Source organism: Bactrocera latifrons, unplaced genomic scaffold, assembly GCF_001853355.1.
Source record: "Bactrocera latifrons isolate USDA-ARS-PBARC rearing strain unplaced genomic scaffold, ASM185335v1 scaffold_16, whole genome shotgun sequence".
Taxonomy (NCBI): domain Eukaryota; kingdom Metazoa; phylum Arthropoda; class Insecta; order Diptera; family Tephritidae; genus Bactrocera; species Bactrocera latifrons.
Genome location: NW_017535074.1, coordinates 220,568 through 230,998, shown reverse-complemented (window position 1 = coordinate 230,998; position 10,431 = coordinate 220,568). Strand labels below are relative to the sequence as shown.

Below are 10,431 nucleotides of genomic sequence, written 5' to 3'. Positions count from 1 at the left end.
CTAATTGTCATAGAGAGATCAAACTTCACTCGAATATATAAAACGTAGGATAGGTACAACATCTAGGGAAAAAATACAAAATTTCGCAAAAGGCTTGTCTTCAGTTTTTCGGATTGAATTCTCTCAACTCAGTAATTATCTACAGCACCTAACCTAGCCTAACCCACAATTTATATGTATGCATGTATATGTATGTCTGTATATTAGCTTAATAATATTTGAAAATTAAATGCAACAACAACAATAAAATGTGAGACGAGTTAACACAATACTTTTGCAAAAAGAGAGATTGATCCGCTTATCATATTCATTTGTGCTTATTATTGTTATAATAACGCTCCTAAATCGGCTTAAAATTGAATCGATATGAAATAAAAGTAAACACATTCGGTATTCACCGCAAGACACACGGGTTGACCCCACACACTGCACACTAATCAGCTCTCCGCTGGCGGGAATGCGAGACGGCATTCATTTTCGGCTTCTTGCTCATTCCGCGCACACCTTAGCACGCGACGACTTAGCGACTTAACGACTTACACTCTGCCAGCCACTCGTTCACACTCTGCGCGGCCACAAGTGCAGTACAACAAAAGCAAACGCGCGGCGGACTAAAATGAAGTCGATATAAAACCAAAAACCACAAAAGCGCTAGCGCCAATCAGTTGTCGTGTTAAACGCTAGCACATTGTCGTTGTTTACCGCAAGCAACGGACTAACGAAACAAAAATTAACCCAACGCTAATCAGACGCAGAGCGTGCAAGTACCTCCCTCCGCAAAAAAATAAAGAAAAAAGGATTCATTAGACATGGCTCGTGGTAATTGTGCGCACACCGCCACGCAGGTGGCAACGCTCGGTTTGGTGGTCGCCTGCCTGTTGCACGCTTCGTCGGCGCAATTGTCCTACCACACGGATTCCAATTCGAATTCATTCACCCTGAAGACACCGGCGCTGCAGCAGAGCTTCTCGCGCGTGTTTGGTGGCCAACAGCAACAACAACAACGTCAGCAGGCATCGCCTGTTGCACAACAGCTACAGCAATTCGGCCAGCCATTGTCACAGCCACAGCTGCAACAACAGCAACAGTATGTGCAACCACAACAACAACAATTTGCGCAACCGCAACAACAGCAGTACGCGCAGCCCCAGCAATATTCCCCAGCACAGGTGAGTGTTAGCGTGTTTGGGCCTTGTGCCGTCTAATCCGATTTGTAACGGTTGTTCACATCTCGCTAATGGATTGGAAGTTTTGTAATCAACAGCAAATAAGCTGTGTGTACAAGTTTTGTGTTAATAATGATGATTTTGTGTAAAGAGGCGCTCTTAGAAAATGTATTATACCCCGACTTCGATTTAGATCTAAGCTATCTTTAGTATCTAGTAACGTTCACGGACTACATTCATTACTTTAGTGCCAGAGTCCTTACAAAGCTCGAAACCTAGCGCTGAAAGGCTCTCAGTATCTAGTATTTTAACCCACGGATGTATTAGACCAAAATTTTGATCTAGCTTGTCTGCACTTTAGTATCTAGTGAAGCTTCTCAAACCACATTCATTACATTAGTGCTATAGTTTTTTCAAAGCTCGCTGAAAGGCTCTCGGTAAGAGGAATCTCAATCTATGGATGTATTAGACCTCGTTTTTAGTGCGACTCGAATGTATTTTAAACTCCAGTATACTACATTCTAAAACATCTCAACGATCTGAAAGCTATTACTGGAACTGTTTAGTTTGACGATATTTACATATATGCAAATACTCAAATTATCCTCCGTTGTACTAAAGCAACTCTGAGTACCAGAGAGATCAAAAAATTTTCTCAAAAAAAAAAAAGATTTTATTGAAAAATTCGCGTTTTACTTAGTTCATATACTCTGCGTTATCAACCGTTAACGGTCATCAGATTCACTCGACGAAGACGATGAGGAGGACGTTGAATCTGACGAAGAGTACGATGAACTACTCTGCGAAGAACTGCGTGGAGCAGGGGCTCGTTTCTTACGTTCCTCATTTTCGAGATATGCACCACCGTCTGGAAACACAAGTTCGAACGGTACACATTCAATGTAATCAGTGATGAGTGAATTGTCTGTTTCATTGCCTAAGGAGTTATCTGCACCCTCAGCCTCTGGCTCAACTTCACGTCTGCGCCTACGTCGTGGCATTTTCAGCGCATCACCAAAGCCGAAGGCCATATCATTGCTTACTTTGGCGCCCATAAATTCGAATTCCTTTTGATCGTGCATGGCTGCACCGTTATCCAGCACCTCCTTCATTTGACCCGCCAACATAAGCGCGCCGGTTTGAAAGTCCTGCCGGCGGTGAAAGTAAAATACTTCTATAAATTTTGTTTGAGGTTAGTAGTGAAAAGTTACGTGTTAGTCACCTGTGGTTCCGCCAACGGCAAAGCGTGCACGCAGCAAAATGCAACACTGTGCAGTAAAAATATGAGCTTTTGCATACTCTGTCCGTGTGATTTGATTTAGCAAAAGCGACTGTGTGACATGTAATAATTTATATTCGCAAGTAAGCTTGCTTCGTGTGCAATTGGCAGGCAATTCGCGTAATTGCTGATTAGTGATGATATGTGGATATTGAATGAATATTGATGATATCTCACATTTCATTCATTGTGGTGGAAACCCCCTGCATGCTGATGATAATTGTTTTAGGGTTTAGAGCAGTTAGGAATGCAAAGGTGAAGAAAGAGGGGTATAAATTTTGCATAAAGTAAATAGAAAAAGAGAACAAAGGCCATATGTTACAAGTACTCTTTAGAATGAACTATTTCTATAAGATTTTGAAAATTTGTATGCCTTTGTTGAACCCTCTTAATAGAGCTCGACTCCAGAATACTTTTGATATGATTTATATACTTCAGTGCATATTTTAGAATGCTTGAGAGATGGATTTGGAAATACGTAAATTAAAACAGAAAACTGTAGTGGAAAGTACGAACAAATCAATAACATTTTTCAACTAAGCCCTTTGAGTCAAAATTGTGAAAAAAAAGTTTTGGTTTAATGTTAATTGTGTTGGTAATTATTTATAAAAACCACTTACTTTGAAAATCAAATTCTAATAAAAATGAATTATAAAAATTTTAAGTTTTGAATTAAGAGAATACTACTTTTTTTTGGTGCAAAAGTACTTGTAGTGATGCTTATTTAAAAAATTTAGTTCTTGAAACTTTTTTTTTAATAATTTTAATTTTTTTTTCAAGAAAATATTGCTAATGTTTTAAAATACAGTTGATCTTCTATAATTCGAAGCTCTTCATAACTCGAACTTCAAATTTTTTTCCATAACTTGATGTTGCCTTAGGGAAGTTCAACTGTACATATATCGTTTTTGAAATTTATTTATTTTTTTCAAAAAATTTTTTTCTCGTACAAAAAATTAAATATTTTATTCAATTTTTTTATTAATACAAACATACACTATTAAAAAAGATGCTCTGAAATTTATTTGGAAAAATTATTTGAAACTCTTCGGTATTGCGTAGCCATTTCCAGTAACCCCTCGGAAAAAGTTGCGCCCGCATTGGCAGGATAACTCCTTACAGAATCATTTAAAGTGAAAAGATACCTGTTTTAGTTAAAACCTTAACTTAAAACTTGGAAACAAACTGAAAATTGAATTTTTGGCAGACATTTTTACAAAAAAAAAAAAAAAAAAAATAATAATAAAATTTCAGTGAAAATTTCGCAATATTTTTTTTTAAATGGTTGTAATCGAAAAAAAATCTTTCGTCCATGTCTTTAAGTATTGTATCTCAAAACTTGTGTAAAATTTCATGAAGATCGCTTGAGTAGTTCTTGAGAAATATTGCCAACCGACTTTAAAAACACGGTTTCGAGTAAAACACGTTCAAAGTCGGCGCACTTAACCTAGCTAGTCCCGAGCGCACACGTTCTCAACGCTATATCTTCGAAACTATTAGTTAGATCAACTTAAAAATTTAGGACAATACACCCTTAAAAAATAGGGAATATGCATTTAAAAGCAAAGTAATGAAATTTGTCTCCTCAATTTCGCAAAATAATAAACAAGTGGACTTTTATAATATATATATAGGAATATTTAATTAATTTGAAAGCAAAAAAAAATGTCTACACTTTAGTTAAGTTAAGCAGTCAATTAAGCCACTGCTCTTAGTTAACTTAATGCCTTAGTAGTTTATATGCGGCAGTGTATTTAATTTGCGGATGCGATTAATATTTTTATAAAAAAACAAAAACCAAATTTATAGTTGAACTATGACCCCAGGGAAGCTGCTAGTATAACGCCAACAAAACCAACCAGGCATTCTCTCTTTGTATTTGAATTGAATATAATAGTAATATAATAATAATCAATTTCATCAGAAGACCATAATCTAATTAAATGCTTATGGCTATTTAATTACTGGCATTGCTATTTCCGCTTCATTTTGATATTGCGTGTTCGATTACCGACACCTCGGCCATATGCAAATTTGAGTAGAGCACGAAATGTTTTCTATAAAAATGCTTCCGTTATTCAGGCGGATATTTAATTTAGCGATTTTATAGAAATTACTTGTTGCCATTATTATATACTCTATTTTATTTATTAATGCTTCTATGATAAAGTTAACAAAAAAAATCATGCTAACCTGTTATTTACTCAAAAGTCCCACGAACTTACCAGAAATTTTAAATTTTTTAACATTAACAAATAAATGTGTCCTTGGGGTATTGAAATTATATCCTATACTTCGAGATTGAGTGTTTTAACGACCTAGAAGGTTTGTCAATACAAACTACATGAGTATTATCAAGAGTTATTAATTTAAATCACGAGTATATAATTACTTTGTAATCCTCAATCGTTTGAAAACAAATAATGTGAACCTGGGACTCCTAATACTTTGCTTTCTCGAATAAATAGTATTTATTTTATTAATTAGTAATTGATATGACAACTTCAGGGTTTATTATTAAATGTTCGAGCATAATCACGCAAAATAATATAATCAGTAAATCGAATAATTTCGGGAACCCGACATAGTAACTATTAACTTATGGTTTGAAAAAAAATACACCAAAAAATATTGAGACAAGTGCTGGTTAAAATATAAATATATAAAATTGTTCGGGACCCTAAACCGAAAATGTTAGAAATCCCGAAATTTCGGGACTCAATTTTTTTAATTTATTTTAAAAATTACTTCCTATTAAACGAATTTATTTTTTTTATTAAAAACTAACTCAAACAAACAAACAAAGTAAATATAATATTGTAATATCGGGATCCAGTAACAGCAATTTACAAATGCCGATTTGGGTCTATTTGAGAGTTAAAGGGCGGTAATCAAAAATCTTCCAACAAGTAATATATGTATATACATATATATATACATACGTGTATGTCTGAAAACTCCGAAATTTTGTTTTCAAAATCCCGAAATCTCGGGATTAAATAAAATACTTTTTATATTTTAATATTTAAATATTAAATATTTTAATTTTTACCTTCTGCTGAGAGCACTTAATTTTTTTGTTATTTAAAATTAATTCATTATAAGTAAGTCTGAGTCGGGATCCCGTCACATCATTTGACAAGCCCTGATGTAGGTTTACTTAATATTTATAGAAAAGCGTTGAAAAATTTGCAAATAAATGAAGAGTGCAATATATAGCTCTAAAAATTTTCGGGATCCCGAAATGAATATGTTCAAAATCCCGAAAATTTTTGATCTTTTGTTTTTTTTTTTTTTGTTTTTTTTTTTTTTGATAATTACTTCCCGCTAAAAGTACTTCTTTGCTTCTTATAAAAGAAATGCATTCATTTCGGGTTCCCGAACAGTAATTTTCAAACTCCAATTTTGGTTGGTTTGGTATTTCTGAAAATTTTCGGGATCCCGTAACCAATAAATTCAAAATCCGGAAATTCCGGGATTCAATAATTTTTAAGTGGTGAATAATTCTATAATACCACTGTACAATCCTGTAACTATATCTAAATCAACCATTTAAATAAAGGGATTTTTTGTTGAATTTCGGATATACCAAATATAAATATTGAATGAATATTCTAATATTACCCAAATCAATTAAATAAGTATTTATTTAAATTTAAGTATCACCAAATTGAAGCACAAACATATTTTCAAATTAAATGAAATAGTCAATTATATGTCATCTTCCTTTCTTACGAAACTCCTACTCCCACGTATGATCTGCTTACTACTTCTCCTCATCACCTGCTTTTGTTGCGAAAAGCTTCAAGAAAGCGTCAATGCTAGTCACCACAAACTGAATTATCGCTTGAAATATATCGCCAAAGTTCATGCCACCATCATCCGCAGAGCGCGCCAAACGCTTGCGGCTACCCGCTTTGCTAGTTGTCAGCGCTAAATGCCCGCCATGGCGAAGCGGTGAATCGGCCAACTGTCCAACTGAAGTTAATAAGGCGTTAAAAGGCTGCGAGCCTCGTGCGTCGTGTTGGCGACCGCCTTGCGGTTGTTGTTGACGCGCACTACGCGCCTCAAACTGAAATGAAATACTCTTAGTAGAATTCTTTCACTAATTTATGCTATTTAATGTATTTTTATTTAGAGTGCAAGTCTCTATTTCGCCTTGGAAATGGACCACCCACCGGTTGCGGTTGCGTTTGTTGCCTCAGCTCCGCGTTACCGAGCGTTAAAGCCGTTGCTCTCGCTTTAAAGCACAGAAGGAAACCCAACACGACAAGAGAAATGCGTAATGAATTTAATTTCCTGCGTCTCATTTTCGCTTCCAATTATTTTATTTTGCAAATATTTATTTATTTGCTGGCTTGTTTCTAAGTCGCAACGCCCACAACGGCGATATCGTCCTCGTTAAGAAGTTGCTATGTGCTCGTCTGCTCGTCCTAAATGACGCGCTGCCTGCTGTGCCGGCTCAATTTCAATTAAATATTCTACGCCATGGAATTCTAATGAAGGCATTTTAAAGCTCACAATAAATACGCGGTTTGATTGTCGTTGCCGGTTAACACGATGCTGTGTAGTTTTTTGAAGAATTTTAATTGGCACAAATTAGTGCCGAACATATAAAATGAGTGTAACAGATTCAAAGCGATAATGCGCATAACAATTGCAGTAATTAAGGTTAAATAGAGGAGAGTGACACATTCAGCGATTTGATAGTCACGTCACATAGTTTATGTCGAGTGCCACTTGACATATGAATAGTTGCTTCAGGATACGTGCGAATCGGCAGGATCGACTCTTCACTTAACGATGAGTTAGTCTGTKCTCCTGCTCTCATTTCAACGCGGAGTGTGAGAGTTTAGTTGTATGGCTTGGGAGCGAAGTGGTATCGAGTTCGCTCTTTAAGTGTTTTCTTTTTTTGTCGGTAAGGTGGTAGAAAAAGCCTTCCGCATCACAGCAACTGTTTGTGCCACTTGTTGATCACTAAAAATCCTCCTTCAAGGAACCGTCGCCCACCCTGGTATTCCTCGTTTTGGCCAACTTTAGTTTGCTGTTCTTTCTGTTGCGATTTCCGCACGTTGTAACAGTTGCCCTTCAAGAACACCATGGTTATCTATGTCAGCAGAGATGTCACTCGAGGATTAACACAATTCCAGGAGTTATGTTCAAATACAGGATCGGCCATGAATCAGGAGTTCGTCTTAACTGAACCTGTATGGGCAAAAACATATGGCGGCGTGCATTGAATGTACTTGAAAACCCGCCAGGGTTTTAACGAGACTGAGGAGAGAACCGTATTAGCCTGCTAGTCGGTAAGATGTCACTCTTACCTACTGAGGGCATAGATTACTGCCCTCACCAGCCCTATGTCAAACTAATCCGTTTCGGGTGTTCACTATTCCATAATTAGAATCTATCTGGCCTCGATTCTGATAGGCACTTGCCCAGGATTCTTGTCAACGTATGTGCTCTTTAAATATGAGACAAACTTCATATAATGCCTTAATATTAATGAGTGGCCTTTGTACTTCGAGTTCACTGTAGTAAATACATTAAAAACCGCACATATCTGGAGAAATCCTAACACAAAATTAAATGTCTAAGCAAATTCGTCAAAATTTGGATTAAGTTCAAACTTTATACATATCATATATGTATGAAAGTTTGAAATTATTTATAACCAATTGTTATGGACATAAGAATCTTTTACCTCGGATATTACCCCTTCAAGGTAGCTTCTAAACAAAATTTACTATATTGCAGACTCTACTAGGTCTTCTAATTGAAGCAGCTGCTTTGTTTCTGGTCTTCACTAAGAGATCGTAGGAAATATCATACCCTTCATTGTTATTTCCTCTTTTAACTTCTCTTCCGATTTGTCGAGCGTTTCTTTAGAAAATTTAACGCTTATTTGATTGTTTCTAGGATCCTATAATTTAAAATTTTATCTTGACTGCAAAAGAATCCAAATAGTGGGACCTTGTTTTATTTACTCAAACAAAACTACAGTTTATAGCATATTTAACATAAAACAATACTTTCTATAACTTTCGACAAAAGTTTGAGGTTATAAGCTGTCAGCATATACCATTTATTCCTTAAACATGCTGAGAATTCCAACTGCATGGGTTAGAAACAAAAAATCACCTTAGAAAAGCCAAAGTTACATGCATTTCTCACTCATGGGTTCATATAATCGGCAACTAATCTCACTAAAGCTAAAAATGTGGCCAAAAATTCTCAAAGCAAAACAAGTTTGGATATAAATAGAGAAAAAAGTGTTTTCAAAACATTTTCCAATGAGGCTTTAGAACAATAACACTTTATACATACATTTATTTATATAATATTGCAATAATTCTCTAAAAACAGAACAGCATAATCCCACCGACAACCAAAACAGAATTTCCACTAAAACAACTTAGGATCATTTATCACCTTCAGCATAGAAGTTTTCCTCCATACGCTTCATAATTTCCATCACTGACGCAGCAATATGCTCATACGCATGATTCATCTTCTCGGCGAATTGCTGCATGTGCTCACGAAATTCCGCCTCAAGCGCGGCTTTCTTACTCTCACCCAAACCTTCCAGATCGGCAGCTTCCACCTGCCGCCGGCGTCGTCCACTTTTCTTCTTCGATTTACTGGTGGTGCTCTTCTTGCCACCGGCTGCCTTGCGCGCCTTCATACGCGCGATGCGCCGACGTGCCTCGTCCACAATATCCTCGCCATCACCGCCATCTCCAGCGCCACCAGTACCACCGCCCGTGCCGCCACCAATGCAGGGCGCATTGATATTGCGCATGAGTTTGGTGAATGTTGTGTGTGGTCCTTTTCCTGCTGCACCGTCGGGCAGTTCGTCGCTGGTGAGCGAACGTTTGCGCCGCTCATCCGAATCCTCCTCGCTGCTATCGCTGCGATGTATCATAGCTTCACCAAATCCGACTGCGGTCTTCGAATGCATGCTCATACCGGGCAGTTGAAAACCAAATTCTTTGCGTGCGGCGCCGCCATTCTGCAAGATCTCACCCATTTTCATGGCCATGTCCATTGCGCCCGCGGCTACCTGCTCGATGTAGTTCTAAGCGATTGGGGAAAAAAGTGTTTTTCCAGTTGTTTGAGTAGAGATATTATATGCTTACCTGTGGCGCTGCTGCCACAATCATTAATTGCGACACACAGCAGCACATCGCGAGCACTGTGCGGCTTCTAGTTAGACACGACGATCGCTCGATCTTCATTTTGTGGTATTTCCAATGTTAGCGGTCCGTTTCCAGAGCACTTCCTTAAGCGCGCTTCGGCTGACTCAACCCGAATGACATTTTGAAATATTTATTTATGGGTTTTTGACTTCTGAAATTTTGCAAAATATTTTCTATTATTTTTTCAGCTGCCTTTTTGTGCGCTTCTAGCTATATGCGCAGTATACCGTTATCGCTTCATCTCTTTGACAGCATTTAATTGCTATCGGGGGAGGCATTTGTCTGCCAGTGCAAGTGTCATGCAACAGTTCGGCTTGTATACCGAAGTACAGTCGTCCTCAGCACATTTGCATATTATAAACTATACCCACACACAAACACATATGTATGTATGCATGTGCCTGGCTCGGAGATAAGCAATTTGTTAATGTTGTTTGCTGTTTTTTGCTGTTCATTCGCAAATGTAAACATTCTCGTTTATCTTGGATCTCAATTCAATTGGCATGAAATTGTTGAATTTTTGTGAGAATTAATTTCATTCATTTATATAACATCGAGGCGTTGTGCGCATCAGTATTCATTGCATAATCGGCTTGCTTTGACAAGGAATTATGCAATTTGTTGTTGGAAATGTATTAATATGCAAGCACTTGACAGATTGGTGATATATGTAAATGGTGGCATGTTAAAATAATTGACAATTGAATAATTAAAACATAAACAATTATTGGAAAAAATTAATATTATAATTTTTTTGTCATATAACTACAAAAAATAGAGTGTAAAA

At 36.9% G+C, this 10,431-nt stretch overlaps 4 protein-coding genes across 4 annotated transcripts in view; 1 reads left to right on the top strand and 3 right to left on the bottom strand.

Annotated features, from left to right (window-relative positions):
* Positions 1-644: 644 nt before the first annotated feature.
* LOC108966451 (adenylate cyclase, terminal-differentiation specific) overlaps positions 645-10,431 on the top strand; it is a 14,590-nt gene continuing 4,803 nt past the window's right edge. The window contains exon 1 of the mRNA XM_018929370.1: positions 645-1,169. Coding sequence (XP_018784915.1) covers positions 810-1,169 — 360 coding nt within the window. The 5' untranslated portion in view covers positions 645-809. The remainder of the gene's footprint in view (positions 1,170-10,431) is intronic.
* Positions 1,822-2,478, bottom strand: LOC108966453. The gene is made up of 2 exons (XM_018929372.1): positions 2,389-2,478; positions 1,822-2,314 (listed from the first exon to the last, which is right to left on the bottom strand). Exons 1-2 carry the CDS (start codon positions 2,461-2,463, stop codon positions 1,892-1,894), a joined length of 498 nt encoding a protein of 165 aa, XP_018784917.1. The 5' UTR covers positions 2,464-2,478; the 3' UTR covers positions 1,822-1,891.
* On the bottom strand, positions 6,160-6,910 carry LOC108966454. The gene is made up of 2 exons (XM_018929373.1): positions 6,624-6,910; positions 6,160-6,517 (listed from the first exon to the last, which is right to left on the bottom strand). Exons 1-2 carry the CDS (start codon positions 6,753-6,755, stop codon positions 6,212-6,214), a joined length of 438 nt encoding a protein of 145 aa, XP_018784918.1. The 5' UTR covers positions 6,756-6,910; the 3' UTR covers positions 6,160-6,211.
* On the bottom strand, positions 8,695-9,683 carry LOC108966452. The gene is made up of 2 exons (XM_018929371.1): positions 9,585-9,683; positions 8,695-9,523 (listed from the first exon to the last, which is right to left on the bottom strand). Exons 1-2 carry the CDS (start codon positions 9,681-9,683, stop codon positions 8,867-8,869), a joined length of 756 nt encoding a protein of 251 aa, XP_018784916.1. The 3' UTR covers positions 8,695-8,866.